Source organism: Uranotaenia lowii, chromosome 3, assembly GCF_029784155.1.
Source record: "Uranotaenia lowii strain MFRU-FL chromosome 3, ASM2978415v1, whole genome shotgun sequence".
Classification (NCBI taxonomy): Eukaryota; Metazoa; Arthropoda; class Insecta; order Diptera; family Culicidae; genus Uranotaenia; species Uranotaenia lowii.
The window spans coordinates 4,216,970-4,237,395 of NC_073693.1; the positions used below are offsets into that span (position 1 = coordinate 4,216,970).

The following is a 20,426-nucleotide window of genomic DNA, read 5'->3' on the forward strand; positions in this document are numbered from 1 at the left end:
TGTTATGATATTTTAAAGTCTAAAATGGCATAACACGTTGTTCATCTAAAGTCAAAGTCTATATCGGTTAATCAAATTGTTCATCAACGATACAAAAGTTATCAAAAAACTACTTTTTTGATAAAAAAAAAACTTTTGTTTCTCGTTAACTATTACATACAGCTCAATGTTCGTGTTGACATTATTTTCAAAATTATAAGTGTGTTCGTGATAACTTGATTGAGGTTTGTGTTGTTTTAAAACCACATTGTGTATTTAAGGCTTATGGAAAGTAAGGTCACTAATCTGAAACTTCATTCCGATACTCCAAAAACAACGTCTTTGGCTTTAAAAATTTATTTTTTTTTTCTTAAGAATTTATTGAAAACCGTGTTTCATCTCTCAAAGGATCAAATATCGGTTTAGCACGATTATTCAATGTATTTTTGAAAAAATATTTGCGCAGTGAGTTAAAGAGCCACAGCATTGCATTCACAGAGCCAAAGGTGGCCGACCACTGTTCTAGATCATTTACCTGCTAGTTGCTCTTTGAAGCTATATATTTGTTTTAAAAAATCAATATGTTACTAGTTAATGATGTTTATCACATTAATTGAAGTATATTCAAAAATAAAGACAAATATGTATATTTGTCGTAATCATCCAGATTTTAAATTAGGATTGATTAAAATGCTAATGCTTCACAATTCTTGAAACAGATAAGTTACTTTTGAAATTTTTATATTTTTTGTCACAGCCCAAGTCAAATTATGGAGAAATCAAATATTTCAAAATACCTCTTTGGATTTTCAGGACCCTAAAAACGTTTGATGCTTTGAACTTTTTTTGGTCATTAGATTTCGATTGAAATATCTCAAATGGAAAAGGGAGAATAAAGATACTTGATCCCTGAGGATAATTGATTCCTTCGCTATATCTCGAAACCGGAATGTGTTACAAAGGTCATATGCTCTAGAAAAATGTGCAAAATAGAACAAAACAAAAATGCTGTTATCTCAACAAATTTTAAAAATTTTGATTTTTGACCTATTGAACTTTGTTTGAAAAATTTAACAAAATGTGACTTGAAGTTCTTTTTTCATCACTTTAAAATTTTCCAGACATGAAATAGCATTGAAAATATCTCATTCTATATGTCAATCGTTAGAGTATAATACATATGAACTTCATTATGCCATATTTTCAAAGTAATAGTCAACTCTCAATTTATCCCCAGATTCCAAAAAGATATATATTTCTGCTGAATGGATCGCGATCATTGCTAAACACGAAATAATTAATATTCGTGCAGTTAATTATATTTATCCAGCTATCACAAAAAACGACTCAAAACACAGTTTTTATAAAAAAAAATTGAATAAAGAGCCTTAAAATATGCAACAACTATTGGGTAGAAGACAAACTTTTTGAATTCTCCTTGGCTGACACTTACAAACTGTGAAATGAGAACTAATATGGCCAAAAATAGTCAACCTACCGTCAACTGGGGCAACATGCAACAATTTTCAACTTCAATAGCTTCTAAAAAACTTATGTTCACAGTTAATCGTATCCTTTATGCATCAAAAGTTTTAAGGATGCTGGGACATCAAATTGGCGTAGTTAAAAAAATTATTGGTTTCTTCAGTTATTTTTAATTTTCTAAAAACATGCGATTTTCACCCTTCTTAGAAAATGGGGTAACTTGCAACAAACTTTGTTTTTAATGAAAAATCTTATGAACACGTACGAAAATTCATAATTTTTAATGTATTTGCGATGTCTTAAAGACCATTACGCATAACAACCAATTGCAGTAGTTTTTGGGTCTGTAAAAAAAAATTCCATTTTTTTCTGAAATTAAGGATGCTGCATACATTTAGGGGTTAAATAATACTACGAAAAATTCTAAAAGCTGAAATCATAAAAATAAATTTTTGGATAAATGAAATTTCAATGTTTACAAACGCGTGATTCAAAACATTCATATTCCAACACATGGAAACGCGATTTACAAGGTATTTCTTTGATTTGCATTTTGTTGCATTTAACCCCAGACACCTAACTGAATATTAAAAATATTCATTTAAAAAAATTGGGTGATTGTTCGAAAAATATTTTTACACCAACAATGTTGGTATAATATGAGGAAACCTGTAAAAAGTTTGTAGGTAATTTTATCAAGCCGATCCGTCATACTGGGTAAAGTTTTTGCGGCATCAAAAAATGTTAAAATTTGTACATTTATTGCTCGATTTTTCAAATTTTACATAAAAATAAAAAACTTAAAACAACTAGCTTAAGATGCGAGAAATTATGTCATCAACATTTTGTTATCATTCAAAAATGACTTTATTACAATACATTAAATTAAAAATTGATTCAATGTGGTGTTATATAAACGTTGCATCGAACCCCGCTGTTGTATGATGCCCCGTTTGACGATACCTTTTATCTTTGGAATTTGCATGATTTTATCATAGGGTTTGAGTTCCTTGCACAGAAGATCAAGTCTGCTTTAATAAGGATCAAGTATCCTCTAACTTAAAAAAATATCACACTTTTCTCATGGAAATGCTACAAGTTCATCTATGGTTTCATGTATTAAAAGCCTTCAAGTCTTCTAAGCCAGCGGGTATGAGATCGAATCTCGGTCACGGCATACACAGTACACAGGGTTGGTAATTTAAGCATTTGTAAGATGCTAGCCATCATATCCTCGAAAAATGTTTTCTTAAAGTTAAAAAAAAGGAATCTCTTCGAGGAAACATCAAGTTTCGTTGAGATCCTGTATGTGCTTGTGTCCGTTAACCCGCACATTTCAAACTTCTTTGTCATCATTTCAATATACTGAAGAACTGGGAATTTTGACAGACCAAGACAGACCGGAAGATCTGATATAGCGGTCAAAACTTTCATTGGACCCCAACATATCTATACATTGTCGGATAGATGGATTCTTGAAAATTTCAAACATCAATGAGACACTTAAATACAGAAAAGCTGTAAGAATGTTGAGTAATAAGAATAAATTACCTTCACAATGAATATAATATCATCAAAATCGGATAACATTTACAACCAGGAGAACGAAATCAACCTACAACTCAAATTTCCCCGAAACGGATATTTTGCGAACGGCCTTGGAAGGTTAAAAAAACAAAACAAAAAAAAATCTCAAACCTCAAATAATCCATTGAGGTTGAAGAACGATTTAACTATGTTGAACAAAGGATGATTTCATCTGTATATCGAAGGTAAGCTGCCACATCATCAATGAATGAAAATGCTCTCTCAACTCAATCCGTATTTTTGCTGCCCATGGACAAAAGGGCAAAGTACTAGAGTTAGTATTTTTATTGTTCAAACGTTTCGATTACTTATCTCTGTTTATATCAATTCTTCCACCGTGTTTTTCCTAAAGCTGCACCAACTGCAAACAGATCAACCAGATAACCGAGACAAATAATATGCTTATCTAAGGTTTTTCCACCACTGGAAAGCTCCATGCTCTGAAGGTAAAAACTACTAAGGGTAGGTACTTTGTATGTTATCTCGCCAGGACGCTTTCCATGTATGTATGATACCTGTTTGTGAGCCGCTGTCGCTGCTCTCGATTTCCTCCTTTTCACGCATCCTGTTGATAGCGTTAAAGACGATGATCCTATTCGAAATCGCTCGAGCGAGTATAATGCAAATATGAAAATGGACCAAGTCATCATCTAGAAGAAGACGACCGACGACGGGTGATTTGCGAATCGAAGGGGGACTTTGGGGCTGTTTTTGGAGTCACTAACGTTGAAGTTTTGATTGCTATGACATTGCGAAAAAGAATTTTCCATTTTTTGTCAAAAAATATTTTCATTTTGCATTTTAATTGAGTCGGATATTTTTTGTATCAGCGTTTTGATTGTTTCTGGTCTAATTCTTACTAAACTGAACAATCACCCCACAATCCCCACCGATAAACAACGAATAGATTCCTATTTTCCACTCAAGCTGTGTTCTAATCCTCCCACAATCCAGGCCAGCAAATATGACGATGTTGAATGATGAGTTGGTGTTTTTCCCCCGTTTTTTTCGCAGGCCCTCCAACTCCACCCTCTGCACCCAGGAAAACTCACCATAGAAATTCAAACTCGCTCTCAGCACACATTCTGCACCTCATTCACGCTTCAGTCGGTTTCAATGCGTTAGATTACCCAGCATATATGTAGGTACCTACCTACTGACTGAAAGCTAGAGGCGCTTCAAGATAATCGATCAATGAGCCACATCAGTGCGTTTCAGAGCGATAAAAAAAGTAATCCATGAGGAGTTTGATGTGCTATCAATTATTCTATCACCGGGACAAAAATATGTTACCATTCAAGGAAAAGTTAATGTTGCCATGTCAAGTAGGAGAATGTCTTCAGGCGGAAAAAGATTGATAATCATGACTGTGTTCTGGTAGCTAACGTCAGAAAGCTTAAAATTCTTATAAATATCAATCTGGTAGAATATTTCCACTAAAAAACTCAGAATTTCCCATTGAATTTATACTCAGACTTTCATAATAAAATAAAAATACCTATTACGTAGAAAAAAGATCAACTTGTCAAATGGCATAAAACATTTGCATTTCCCAATAAAGCCCAGCTACTGCCACTGCTTCAAACTCAAATCGAAAATATCGATAGGGGCCAAGAATAAAACCAAATACTGTCACCGTACAGATGCTATCGGAACAGATGCCGGTGCAAGACAAGAGCAAGACCTCAAGCCAAGGTTCACGGTAGAATATGCAGTCGTGAGACGTTAAAGCGAAAAAAAAAATGCAAAAAAATCATCGAATCACGTCCTTTACGAATGAATATTACACTGCATCATATATGTAACCTACCAAGAGTGGCTCCGTTTGACAGTTCCAGCAAGCTTGTAGCACAAAAAAAAACAGCGAAGAAGTAAAAATATGCGCTCAGATTTGTGCTGAGTATTGAATTTGTCATGTGTGAAATCTCGATGTGCGGGATATGGATTTGTTCTATTCCGTAGCCCAATCGTCTGGAGGTACATTTTCTATTCCGCAAACGGAAATTGCATAGAAAATTCACCGGCATCAACGATATGACATAAAACTGAACTTCGGAATGATTTGACGGTCAAAGAATGAAAAGGAAACTGAAGTTTTGAATTGTGCTTAATATCGAATTTGGTTGCAAGTATTTTGTTTCTAAGGCTGACTTAATCACAATGATTTATATACTCGAAATATGTTGCTTATGGTAGGAACCAAGGTTGCCCAAAAAACTCTGTTTTTGCGAAAAAAAATTCTGACTTTCTGTGATTTAATCAAAAGATTCTGAGATGGTTTTCTTTGATGGAAAAAATATAATTTGAATAAAAATTCATGGGAGTCATTTTTACATTTCAGTTGATAAAAATCAATTAAAAATTAACAATCATTCCATGATTTTCAAAAACAAAGAAAAAAATGAACAGTTTATGTTGACAAAAAAATATAATTTTTAAAACATGTACAAAATTTAAAAAATCTGTGAAATCTGTGGATTTTTCTTAAATTCATTGCTCTGTGACACAGGTTCTGTAATGAAAATTTACACAAAATTCTGTGAAAATATAGATTTTAAAGTGAGTAATTAAAATTATGTATTTTGCGTCTAATTTTTTTTTGGGTAAATTTTCCCAAAATTAATATTAACAGAAACCTTAAAATATGATTAAAAATTTACTGGTACATTTCATAAATAAAAGTAAAGTGTTTCTCTGCATGATTTTTGTTTAATAATTTTGATATTAGCGGATATTGTAGAAAATATCCTAGATTTGCACGGTCCGGATAGTTGGAAAAATATCTGGAAAGCTAAGGCTAGAATAAATCCGAATTTTGAGGTTCCAAATTTGCTTATAAACAATGAAGTTCGATGTCTGTGATAAGAATTCGGATTCTGTATCCAGTTTATTAATACTGAACTTCAGTTTGGATCTTCATTAGGAAATAATCATGAATTGAATCTCGGATTTGCATTGCAAACTTTTATGTTCGAACCTTATACTTTCGTTATATAGGAAGAAAATATTTAAAATTACAAACCATTTTTAAGATTAAAGTTTTTTTACCTTTGGTTCATATGCAGAATTGGACCTACAGAAAGATTCATAATGGTGGTCCAGGATTGAAAAATTTGAAACAGCATCATCATTCGCATTTCTCCTTGAGAATTAACATTTAAAGCCAACAATTTAGAATTCAAATAAGAGATTTCTGGTTAAGAATTTAACTTTTTGGTTCATAATTAGTAAGAATCATTATTTGGAGCTTAGATTTAAAAATCATTTTCAAATACAAAATTCAGATTTCCAACTCAGGATAAAAAAAATTCAAGAAAAATCAGATTCAGCTCGAGATTTAGTTATAAAATCGGATTAAAATACCACTGGGAGGATTTGATTATGGAATCAAATAACAGGCGATCGCAGTTTCATAATTTTGATTCGCATTCAAATCTAAAATTTCATATCTAATCAAAGTCAGTTTGGAACACAAACCGGAAGAAATTACAAATAAAAAAAAATTAAATTTTGATTTTTGAGAAACTTAGATTTTATTCATGTTTCACTGATTAACACATTTTATTGGATTTTTGTTTTACATTAATTATTTTGCAGATTCTTTTTAAACAAAGCAATTATTTTTTAATCGAATTTACAAAGGTAGGAAATAAATCTGATTTAAACCGCAAACTAAATCTCCCCCTTTCATTCCTGAATATTTGCATTTTTTCACAAATGCCTCAAATGATTGAAGTTAAAAAGAACAAGCTAACTATTTTTTTTTAAGAAAATATAAAAAGTGTCATTTTTGTCATTTTTGTCATTTTTGTCATTTTTGTCATTTTTGTCATTTTTGTCATTTTTGTCATTTTTGTCATTTTTGTCATTTTTGTCATTTTTGTCATTTTTGTCATTTTTGTCATTTTTGTCATTTTTGTCATTTTTGTCATTTTTGTCATTTTTGTCATTTTTGTCATTTTTGTCATTTTTGTCATTTTTGTCATTTTTGTCATTTTTGTCATTTTTGTCATTGTTGTCATTGTTGTCATTTTTGTCATTTTTGTCATTTTTGTCATTTTTGTCATTTTTGTCATTTTTGTCATTTTTGTCATTTTTGTCATTTTTGTCATTTTTGTCATTTTTGTCATTTTTGTCATTTTTGTCATTTTTGTCATTTTTGTCATTTTTGTCATTTTTGTCATTTTTGTCATTTTTGTCATTTTTGTCATTTTTGTCATTTTTGTCATTTTTGTCATTTTTGTCATTTTTGTCATTTTTGTCATTTTTGTCATTTTTGTCATTTTTGTCATTTTTGTCATTTTTGTCATTTTTGTCATTTTTGTCATTTTTGTCATTTTTGTCATTTTTGTCATTTTTGTCATTTTTGTCATTTTTGTCATTTTTGTCATTTTTGTCATTTTTGTCATTTTTGTCATTTTTGTCATTTTTGTCATTTTTGTCATTTTTGTCATTTTTGTCATTTTTGTCATTTTTGTCATTTTTGTCATTTTTGTCATTTTTGTCATTTTTGTCATTTTTGTCATTTTTGTCATTTTTGTCATTTTTGTCATTTTTGTCATTTTTGTCATTTTTGTCATTTTTGTCATTTTTGTCATTTTTGTCATTTTTGTCATTTTTGTCATTTTTGTCATTTTTGTCATTTTTGTCATTTTTGTCATTTTTGTCATTTTTGTCATTTTTGTCATTTTTGTCATTGTTGTCATTGTTGTCATTTTTGTCATTTTTGTCATTTTTGTCATTTTTGTCATTTTTGTCATTTTTGTCATTTTTGTCATTTTTGTCATTTTTGTCATTTTTGTCATTTTTGTCATTTTTGTCATTTTTGTCATTTTTGTCATTTTTGTCATTTTTGTCATTTTTGTCATTTTTGTCATTTTTGTCATTTTTGTCATTTTTGTCATTTTTGTCATTTTTGTCATTTTTGTCATTTTTGTCATTTTTGTCATTTTTGTCATTTTTGTCATTTTTGTCATTTTTGTCATTTTTGTCATTTTTGTCATTTTTGTCATTTTTGTCATTTTTGTCATTTTTGTCATTTTTGTCATTTTTGTCATTTTTGTCATTTTTGTCATTTTTGTCATTTTTGTCATTTTTGTCATTTTTGTCATTTTTGTCATTTTTGTCATTTTTGTCATTTTTGTCATTTTTGTCATTTTTGTCATTTTTGTCATTTTTGTCATTTTTGTCATTTTTGTCATTTTTGTCATTTTTGTCATTTTTGTCATTTTTGTCATTTTTGTCATTTTTGTCATTTTTGTCATTTTTGTCATTTTTGTCATTTTTGTCATTTTTGTCATTTTTGTCATTTTTGTCATTTTTGTCATTTTTGTCATTTTTGTCATTTTTGTCATTTTTGTCATTTTTGTCATTTTTGTCATTTTTGTCATTTTTGTCATTTTTGTCATTTTTGTCATTTTTGTCATTTTTGTCATTTTTGTCATTGTTGTCATTGTTGTCATTTTTGTCATTTTTGTCATTTTTGTCATTTTTGTCATTTTTGTCATTTTTGTCATTTTTGTCATTTTTGTCATTTTTGTCATTTTTGTCATTTTTGTCATTTTTGTCATTTTTGTCATTTTTGTCATTTTTGTCATTTTTGTCATTTTTGTCATTTTTGTCATTTTTGTCATTTTTGTCATTTTTGTCATTTTTGTCATTTTTGTCATTTTTGTCATTTTTGTCATTTTTGTCATTTTTGTCATTTTTGTCATTTTTGTCATTTTTGTCATTTTTGTCATTTTTGTCATTTTTGTCATTTTTGTCATTTTTGTCATTTTTGTCATTTTTGTCATTTTTGTCATTTTTGTCATTTTTGTCATTTTTGTCATTTTTGTCATTTTTGTCATTTTTGTCATTTTTGTCATTTTTGTCATTTTTGTCATTTTTGTCATTTTTGTCATTTTTGTCATTTTTGTCATTTTTGTCATTTTTGTCATTTTTGTCATTTTTGTCATTTTTGTCATTTTTGTCATTTTTGTCATTTTTGTCATTTTTGTCATTTTTGTCATTTTTGTCATTTTTGTCATTTTTGTCATTTTTGTCATTTTTGTCATTTTTGTCATTTTTGTCATTTTTGTCATTTTTGTCATTTTTGTCATTTTTGTCATTTTTGTCATTTTTGTCATTTTTGTCATTTTTGTCATTTTTGTCATTTTTGTCATTTTTGTCATTTTTGTCATTTTTGTCATTTTTGTCATTTTTGTCATTTTTGTCATTTTTGTCATTTTTGTCATTTTTGTCATTTTTGTCATTTTTGTCATTTTTGTCATTTTTGTCATTTTTGTCATTTTTGTCATTTTTGTCATTTTTGTCATTTTTGTCATTTTTGTCATTTTTGTCATTTTTGTCATTTTTGTCATTTTTGCCATTTTTGTCATTTTTGCCATTTTTGTCATTTTTGTCATTTTTGTTTAAAGGTCTCGTCGTTATAGAAAAAAAATACTTTTATTCTGAATCTACTTTCTAAGAAGGCATCATTTTTGCGGGAACAGTTTCTGCTGCGACATTTTGTAGAATGCATTTTGAGCGTCAAGATCTGAACATCTGGGTTATGTACGAGACATTCTAGTCGACTGTATTTCATGAGCAAAATCTGTTTGGATATTCTCTCGATTTTTCTCAAATGATTCATTGGAAGTTAACTTGGGGTTTATTTTGGGAAAGCTTCTTTGAATAACAATCCAGATCATTCATAACAATTTCCATTTGTACCGACTTCTCGAAAATTATAACTTATAATGAACAAGCTCAAGTGAGAAATTTCTTGAGAATTCATACACATTATCCTTTATCCATAAACTGTCGAACGTAAAGACTGAAAACATAATTTTATTTGAAAGAAGAAGGATGGCTGAGTAGATTTAAACGCTTTGATACTTTGAAACAGAGCTGAGCTTCCGAAGAGCTGCACACAAATTGGCATCTTAAACCGAACAATGAAACCGGAATTAAATCCCTTCTAAATCACCCGGAAGTACACAATCCATTCAGTCAGTTATAAAGGCTCGCCCAAACACAAACATCTCTATAGCTATACGAGTAGATAAGTATAAGAAGACACAAACGCCTCACTCACTTATGCTCATTCAGTCAGCCAGCCACACACTCACTCTCGGAGGCTGCGATAAGAAAAAGGCTCTGCTGAGGCTGAGATGGATATACTTACCCCAACGACATCCACTTGGCGTAGAAGGCTCCCCGCTCCGGTGGAATCTTCCAGCCCAGGCCCGTGACCAGAAGATCCTCGCACGTGACGGCCGACATCGAGTTCAGGGCAGCAGCAACAGTTCTGCAGGAAGAAAACGGGGAGGCAGATGGAAGAACATTAGTCCCAAAGTTCCTGTTCTTGGTGGGTGTGTATGCTTCAAATCGTAAAACGAAATCATTTCCCACATTTCGAACCATCTCGTTGTTGGATCAGAAGGATAGCTCTCTTCACACATGCAAACATAAGTATGTATAGACAGAAATTCAATGTAGCCATAGCAAGGCCACTTCCGGTTTCTGAATCGAGGCTAAGAAGCAGTGCCTTTGTGGCGGCAATCGGAAACAACGAGTTAATAAAATTTAAAACGACACACATAAAATCCGACACTCATTTAAATTTAACGTGTTATCTCCCGGTTTCCAGTTGAGGTTGAGTTGCACGTTTCATTGTGGACGATTTGAAGAGGAATTCGAATCGTTCGTTCTGAGTCCTGGATGCCAGTGAAGGCGTGAAAGACGAGTTGAATCAAAGACGAGTTGGTTGTGTATGAGTGGGGTGATGTCGATGCAGTTAAACTGGCTTGATTCTCCCCCTACTAAAAGCTGAATACTACTTTGAGCTGCATGCAGTCACGGAATGATTTTCACACTTTTTTTACTGCCACTCAATGGATGTGCAACTTTTGTTAGCTTAAGATAGACGTTAAGGAAAATATTCCAGTACATATTACTGAGTGTTAACCTCCTTTCTATCCATTCAGTAAGAAACGTGCAAACAATGTTTCTAGTTAACTTTAGAGAGTTAAATATTGATGAATAGAGCCAGTTCTTCTTAGGAAAAAAGTAATTCATAAAACTTTCAATTACTTTCAAATTCGTATTGTAAACAACAAGAATTTTGTTCTTGATTTAGAAAGCATAAAAAAATCCCAAACGAATTGCGCAACACGAAACTGTGTAGAATCAAGCTATTTACTTGATTAAGATAAGAATCGAAATGAGGATTAGAATCGGAATCAAGTTCTGTTAAGGATCGGGATTAGGATCAGGAACGGGATGAGGGACAGCCACCAAATCGTTATCAAGATCAAGCTACAAATGTAGACTTAGTGCTAGATTAAGAACAGTTCCCTTACTAAGGGTAAACATCACCTAAGTAACAAAATTTAGAAAGTTTTATAATGTTTTCATTATGACATTTCTTTGTGCAGCTCGTTTTATGTGATTCTTGATTCAATCATTTGTTTAAAAGGTTAATAAAGCTTTTACTTAATTTATTGTTTATATTGTTTAAAAAAAAGTTCAACGTGCTTATCATCAGCCTATAAAATATCATTTGAAATTGTAAAAAATATTCCATTTTTTTGGGTTCATGAGTTTTGTAAAATTATAAAAAGAGGATTACACAATTCGTATGCTCAACGAAAATTTGATTAAAATTTTCTTTGAAAATTTGATAAAACTTTCAAAGTATGCTACATCACCTTGTCCTGAATGTAATTTCTGCTCGCTTATTTTTTCGCCTTTTACCAATAAAATTTATTTCACGCAACATTTGATACCGCATCGTTACGACGATGTTTACATGACTTCCAAACCGCAAGTCGCAGTTCTAACAAGATTTCCTCGGAAAATTGAAATTTCTATTTAATTTACTTCAGCCAAAATCAGTGCTTAGTACGCATGATTAAATTTTTCCATCGTTATAACGACACAAAAAGGATTCATTTATCACCATTTCATCCACATGTCGGATGATGAAACCATATCTTGGTCGCAGCATCTCAGAGTCATGCCAAGAGAAGCCCACGCCTTTTTTTGCTTCTTAGGAGTCGAATTTTTGTCTGCCATCATCATCGTCGTCCGTCGTCTGCCGCATGTAAATGATTCGTTTTCATCCCCTTACCTACACCCAGGAAAGCCATTCTTTGCATGATTTCTTCTAAATTCACCAAACAACGCAACGTCAAAGAAGTCTCAAGATCAAACGACTGTGATCTTGGCGTTTTGCCTCACAGCATCACCAAGGCAGCGCATTTTTGGGGCTCAGGCAAAGGGAAAAAGCCAGAAATGCTCCGGGTGGCAAGGAAAATGAATAAAAAGGAACCATTCATTGTCATTTCCTTTTTTCTTGCTCGCTCTGCAAATGCTCAAATGCGAAATGTTCCTTTCTGGTTCCCTGGCTGGCTTGAAGACTGGCTGGCCCATGGAAATCCGTGCTTGCATGCATACTACAGTCGTGGTGTGACAAAGAGTTTAAGAGGTTTGTCAAAAGAATGGAAAATTTTATTAGTATGTTAATGTGATTCTTTTTATAGGCTCATGCATGATGGTTTGCTGCTTACATTTTACTGCACTCAGATTGTGCGGAGCCCAGCCAACAGTCGACACACGTATGGTTACTTTTTCTTTTGAGGTTGATTCAAATGTAGGAACTGTTTTGTACTTGGGTATACCTACATTCATACTTTCATCCCGGTCGTATGTACCTCTAAGACGATGAGCAGCATTTTTCATTTTATCGCTCCGAGCCAAGCAAATGCCCACTAGCAGGCAGCGTTGGCACCATAATAAAAATGATACGTGCCGTACTATTTATCGTTATGAAATGTTTGGTGAAAGTTTTAGAGGGACATTCGGTGCCGAGCTGACATTCTCATTGTGATAAGAGCATCATCACCCGGTGGGAATTGTTTTCAAAGAAAAGAAAAAGCTAATAAATGACCGCAATTAGTACATGAGATGGAATAAATAATGTCTCCAATCTCCAAGTCAGAAGTCATTATTTTCTGATGGATTGCAGCCAATATTGGTAAATTTGTATTTCCCCGAAAACGTGTATAACTACAAAACTCTTCGATTTATACAAATGTGCAACGCAGTTTCAGACGACCTGGAGAATTCTGGGATCCTCTTTTTTGCAGAGAATTTCAAATTTATCTTAAACCTTAAAACATCTTTTTTATTGAATTGTTATCTGGTTATTGTTTGAGTATCATCTCACCGCTCAATAGTGTTAGTAGGGCAGATTAAAACATCGCAGAACGTCAAAGTCAGATTTATCCGAAAGTGATCTAAAAAGGATATAAGCTCTGTTCACTGCTCGAATAGAAGCTTTTTACTTTCTGATTTCAACACTAATAAGAATTGTAAATGTATGTAAAAGATGTATGCGATATTCGTAGTTTATTTTGTGCTCAGAATCGCAACTTTATGTACAACACAATTTGAGACAAACAGTTCAAACCAATCCGTCGACTTGTACAGATCGCCCTAATAAAAACCCCCCAAATCGAATCGAAATATAAGTTGAGTTTTATGTTAAGTGAAATCAAACGTCGCGTTTTCAAACCGTGTCCGAAAAGTGTTCCGGTCCCAAAACATTTATATTCAATATTTTGTCTCGCTTTTTCCATTTGAAACCAATTGAAAACAAACACATTTTTTAAAATTTCATCCAGAGTCTTAAAATAAATTAATCAAAAAATTATGTTATTAAGTAAACAACAAATTTAAAAAAAATGCCACCTTAATCTGGAAAAGAATAACTTTTATTAAGCCTATATTTTAGATGCATAAAACTTGTGCAGCTACACTCAAAGAAGAGGTTATTAAATTAAAATGCCGCTCGGCACTTACTCAATTCAAAGAATGCACTCAAACATGCATTAAACCAGATAATTTGATTGGAGAAGCACTATTGGCATAAAGACTCAAGCTGTCGAGCAAAATATTGCATAACCACTACATTCGAGCGAAACAAGACAAATATTTAAGGGATTTTCATTCTATTGGGATTATCCATCCCAGGAACGAGAAAATAGAAAAAAAGTAAAAATGTTATCAGAAAGTGAAAATTTAACTCACAATACCTTATTCAAATCGTCTTGCCAATCCGACCACTTGACCAGGGTACTTACTGAGCTGGGTGGGTTAATTGTCATAGTCTTTATGCCACGGCTAAAAACGCACAGTTGTTGCTTCCTGGTAATCCTCATTTCAAGGTAGTCCTTTGTCCAGGGAATCAAAAAACAGTTATCTTTCATTAAAATTTGTTGAATAAAAACACCCGTGAAGGATATTTTCATCCTCCAGCACACTGTACTCATAATCATCATTAACAAATTTACTGTCGATTTGTTTGGCATTCCGATTCCAACTTATCGATAACAGTATCGTTAAGGATAAGTTCTCATTTCCTCACAAGCAGGGTTCAACACGCAGGAGTGCGTCGATTGAGAAAGAGCAAATAAAACGCAGCTCTTTCGTTCTCGGTTCACGGGCACATTTGATTGCTCGAAATTCTCTCGAGAAATTTGCGACCAAAACGCAGATTGAAAATTTTTGAGCAGAGCGAATTCGCGCGCGCCTATTCGAGAGCGCGAGCGGTTCGGAAACTGCGTTTGCGTTTTTCTGCCTCGTGCGTGTAGGAACACCGAGCATCTACCGAGAGGACACGGCGGCTCACCGGACAGCGCGCGCGGCTCTCTTTAGCACACGGAGTGTTCGCCGTGTTTTCGTTATTGAGGGCCGACGGCATAATCTGTGCGAATAATTAAATCAATAGATATGGTAAAACAGATAGAAGCACGCAATAGCCTTGGGAGGAGGGTTATAATAATCCATGTTAGAAGTTTTAAAATACATACCAGTAATAGTAACTAGCACTAGTAACTATGAAAAATTTACCATGCAATAGTAAAATTTCGCGAAAAGCGCCAAATGAAAGAGCTTTACACAAGGATTATTAAAATGAATGTTAAAAATGTTTTAGCCACTAGTAATAGTTACCAGCACTAGTAACTATGAAAAATTTACCATGCAATAGTAAAATTTCGCGAAAAACGCCAAATCAAAGAGCTTTACGCGTAGAATGTTAAAATTAATGTTGGAATACCTCTGCAACTAGTTATAGTTACCAGCACTAGTAACAATGAAAAATTTACCATGTTATAATTATTTTTCGCGAAAAACGCTAAATCAAAGGTTCTAAAGATTGTTCAAATGCATGTCGAAATATTCTAGCGGCTAGAAAACACATACAATTATGGTCACAGAATGCATGCACACAACACTCAACTCAGTTTACATGTTAGTGTCAACAAATTTTCAATGAAAACAGATTTTTATCAGTTCTACATATGTGTAAGCTTTTTCGTTTTTTTAGAATTCCGGGTCAAATGTCGGATCTTCGATGATGTCATAGTTTTTTTTTAATAATAGATTTTTTTCTAATATTTCCGGAGACAAGTTGACACGGAATTTGATCAATATTTTTTCGTTTTTCGCGAAATTTTACTATTTCATGGTAAATTTTTCATAGTTACTAGTGCTGGTAACTATAACTAGTGGCTAAGACATTTTTAACATTCATTTTAACAATCCTTGTGTAAAGCTCTTTCATTTGGCGTTTTTCGCGAAATTTTACTATTGCATGGTAAATTTTTCATAGTTACTAGTGCTGGTAACTATTACTAGTGGCTAAAACATTTTTAACATTCATTTTAATAATCCTTGTGTAAAGCTCTTTCATTTGGCGTTTTTCGCGAAATTTTTTTATTGCATGGTAAATTTTTTATGGTTACTAGTGCTGGTAACTATTACTAGTGGCTAAAACATTTTTAACATTCATTTTAACAATCCTTGTGTGAAGCTCTTTCATTTGGCGTTTTTCGCGAAATTTTACTATTGCATGGTAAATTTTTCATAGTTACTAGTGCTGGTAACTATTACTAGTGGCTAGAATATTTTCAACATGCATTTTAATAATCCTTGTGTAAAGCTCTTTGATTTGGCATTTTTCGCGAAATTTTACTATTGCATGGTAAATTTTTCATAGTTACTGGTGCTGGTAACTGTTAATAATGGGTAGGCGTTAACCACCTACATCAATTCTCATAACCCTCCGCCAGATCCCATTGCGCGCCTACATATGTTTCAACTATCCTTTTGATAAAATCTTACACACAGATTTCTCAATCGGCACTGCAAACAGAACCACGAACGAAACACAAGGCCCTCACTCGAGCCAGTGCGCGCCGCCCGGTGACGAAAAGAGGGCCGCCTCGGACCATTCGGATAGCCGCCGCGCGCTGCATTGTTGGCCGCTGCGTGCTGTTCTTTGAGCCAAAAGAGAGGCCTCACCCGCCGCTCGATTAGGACGCGCGAGAGCTAGCCGTGCCTGTTTGACTCAGCCGCTCGCGCAGATTTCGGATAGTGCATCTCGTCGACGAGAACGAGGGGAAAAGATTGAGCGAGCGTGTTTTTGTTTCGAGCGAGAGCGCGTCAACGGCCAGAACGCAAACGAAGAAGTGTTTTGCTCGAGAGAAATGGTTTGCGTGTGCCGCGCGCGTCTGAAAGAGTGCGTTTTGTTGAACCCTGCTCACAAGTAATAGAAAGACCTGTTTTGTATTCAGATTTCAATTGTTTAACTCAATGGATGATTGAGGTTAGTTTCGCTCGGATTGTAACTTGCGACCCGTCTAATGAAAAGGTTTTAGTTGAAGGCAAGGCCGTGCGAACGGGGAGGGGGGGGGTTAGGGGTTTCCCCCCCCTTCCATGGAGATTTTTTCTAAGTAAAATTTTCAGATCAAAAAATTTTTAATTGTAAGTTCAGAGTTGCAATTCAATAAACCTCCTGTAATGAAACTTAAATCTTAAGAATGGGTTTTTCTTTAAGAAGTGTAACAAAATAAGTTCAGAATTAGAAACCAAGCATTTTAAATTCAAAATTCATGCATCGAATTATAATTTTTCATACCAACAAGTAATAAGTCATGTGACAGGTGCTCAAAAGTCAATAAAATTAGAAAAAAAAACTAAAACCTAGTATCTATTACTTTATTACTGATCTCATTGATTATTTAAAAAAATCGTTAATGTCATTACAAATTTTATACTAAAATGAAATTTTATTCAAGAAACCAATTTCAGGCTCTAGTAAGTTTTTCGTTTCTGTTCTTCTCATTTTTCTCAAACTTCATATTCAAAAGTGTTTTGATAAATTACTCAAAACCACAAAATTCATATTTTTCAAAGGTGTAAAGAATTTTAGAACTTATTTATCTGGGTGCCTTGAATTCAAACATTCAAATGGTTTTTTTATCAGCTTTCTGAAAAAAAAACTTTTAAAAGAGATAAAGAAATTTCTTCATTTTTGGCAAAACCTTGAAAATTTCAAATAATGCTGTTTAACTAATTATCAGCTTTTCTAAAGATCAAAATTTTTTCTGCGAAATAAGTAATACAACAATTCTATTTGTTTCTTTTACCCCGTTTAGAAATTTTAAAGAGGGAGTTTTAAAGGCTTTTAAAAAAGTGTTTAGCCTAATTGAATTTTAGTTATCTTTTAAAGCAAACATCAAATCGTTTTGCAGGATTAAACAAATTTGTTGAAAAAAATATTTTTTTTTCAAACTTTTTTCAGTTATGTCAGTTATACAAGTTATGATACTTTTATTTTTTCAAATCTGTAGAATTTAAATTTTTGAGATAATTTTCATTATATTCATCAAATAATTCGGGATCAGTTTTTTATTTCATGTAGATTTTTTAGTTCATCAGTTATCATCTCAGTCAAAATTCAACACAACTTCATTTGAAAAACCATAAACATCATATCACCAAAACTTGAGGTGACAGACAAATCGGACAAAAGATAAGAGTTAAGAACATTAAAATCTAAAAAAAAAATTAAAGACCCAATAATGCTGTTTCCTTGAGTGATCAATTAAATTCTTTAAATAAGTTTTGAATATGCCATGATGATTTATTGAAAAAAAAATCGTTCTGAGTTGTTGATAAATTTATCTTTTCAATTTTCATATGTTGTTTTGAAATTTCAAATAGATTAACCGAATTTTATAGAATCGTTTTAAAGTTTAACCGATATTTTTCAAGTCAGACTTTTCAATGTTTTGTAATATTTATGATAAGTTTGTCTTTGTTTTTAAATCCTGAATTTTTGTGTTTTGAAAAAACAATCTCATTCGAAACCTATTAATCTTAATTTTTGATAAGAAAAACATAATTTCTACATTTTGTACTAGGAACTAATATTCCCGAAGACGATGACAAAACATACATAGGTTGAAATTTTAAACTAAAAAATTTGCTCAAAAAAATTATTTTTATTCCCAGGATTTAAAGCAAAATTCATCCCAACCCAAAAAAAAACTGAAAATATTTCACTGCTTCAATTATTTTAAATCATGTTTCTTGAATCGATTTTTTTTTTTTTAATAATTTTAGCAAAACTTGAAAAATTATTTGAAGTAGCAGCTGTAAAGCTTAGTTTTTATTCTCAATGGGGCAAATTTGAATATGCTTCGTGCTATCACTATGAAGCGACTGTTTAGGTTGATTTTTTGGAAGGATTTTTTACGGCTTTTAGACTCGAATTATTGAAGAAAAAACGACTGTTTTTTACTACAGTCGATTTTACTTTAAAAAAAAATCCGAGAATGATACTTGTTTAAAACTCTTAAAAAGAAAATGGTTTAATAAATTAAGAAATCAATTTGCTTATTTGTTGTGAATGTTTTGTATTGTTATAATTTCTTGCTGACTTTAAATTTCGAAAACACTCAATTAAAACTGTAAGATTTTTCCAATTTGATGATGTTTGACATGATTTCCCTATGAACTTTATTGGAAAAAAGTCACAGAAAACCGTCACAGAATTTTAGGTTTAAATCACAGGATTCGAGATTTTTTTTTGTCGAGAACACAGAATTTTTTCGACAACTTGTTCATGACTTTCGTTTGTAGAGATATGTGACATGAGCGCCAAATGTTTCTGAGACTCGCAAACGCAAACCGGGCCTTTCTGATCCGGTTCTCGATGTCTTTCTTGGTACCACAATCAGGCGTTATCTGGCTACCAAGATAATGGAAGCACTGCGCTTTTTCAACTCGTTCCCAGCTATCACGAAACTGGAAGGATTTTATGTGTTGATTTCCATCGACTTGGTCTTTCCGACATTGACTCTGCATGGCTTGTTGTCGAGCAAAACAATATCGTCCGCCAGGTCAAAGAACTTTTACGTAACTTTAATACTCAGACCTTAAAAAAGCATAACTTCAAATCTAACGGTTTGAGTTCGTCTTGGTACATCTTCGTACCTGCAAATTATCACATTTTCAAAGATAATCTAGTATAAGAGAAACACGATATATCAAAGAAAAATAGAACATTAGCCTTTGGACGCATAATAAAAAAAACACAATTTGTTTGTTTTGGCAAAAAAAGGAATAAATTAAGGTTGCCAGATTGCCCGGTTTTAGCCGGGTTTGCCCGGATTCTGCCCGAGTATATTCTCATTTTCATTCTCAAATAACACTTTAAAAACAAATTGCGATGTAATTCCAAAACAAAATTTTCTATGCTAGTTTCATAAAAATAATCATGAAAGGTTTTTTGACAGCCTAAAATAAGATTTAAGATCTGGTTAGAAATTTTTATGAGAAAATTTTTTTTCAACTTTTTTTTCTTGATTTTTGATGAATAATTTCTAGATTTTGACCAAATTTGCCCGAATATTGCCAGGATTTTGGTCGACCATTTTGAAATCAAATGCGTGGATTTTGCCAGGTTTTTACATAAAAATAGCCCGGTTTCTCCGACCCGGATACGTACTGAAAATCTTCTGGCAACCTTAGAATAAATCTAGCAGATTCCGGATCTTTTCAATGAAATCCGGGCAACCGTGCCGGACCGAACTATTGTAAAATTTTGTATTATATACCCGGGAAATCCCGGTAAAACAGGGCAATCTAGCAGCCTTAAGTTAATACGCTGCTGGTTCGTAAAAAAAATGTTGAATTTGCCAATTTTTGACCTTTAAAAAAGTTTTAATATATTAAATCCAGAAAAACACTGAAACAAGTCGAATTTAACGTGTCAGATTAGTCAAAACTCCAAAAACGCAAGTGATGGAAAACGAAAAGAGTTAAGTTTTGCCAATTTTGTCATTACAATGTCCAAATCACTTTATGAGTGTAAAGAAGTAATTTTCGTATTTTAGTCGAGCATTGTGATACATAAAAAATATTATGAAACTTGATAAAAATGATTTACCTCGTCACGGGTACCTTCACAAAATTGATTAATATTGCCAAATATTAGGGTTTCAATTAAGAATTATGCATAAAACAAACAATTCACA

The 20,426-nt window shown here is 32.5% G+C and overlaps 1 protein-coding gene across 1 annotated transcript in view; it reads right to left on the reverse strand.

The window, feature by feature from the left end:
- The window catches only part of LOC129754950 (sodium-coupled monocarboxylate transporter 1), a 218,391-nt gene that overhangs the window by 109,684 nt on the left and 88,281 nt on the right, over positions 1-20,426 (reverse strand). Inside the window, 1 exon segment of the mRNA XM_055751216.1 lies at positions 10,220-10,342. Within this exon segment, the coding sequence (XP_055607191.1) occupies positions 10,220-10,342 (123 nt within the window).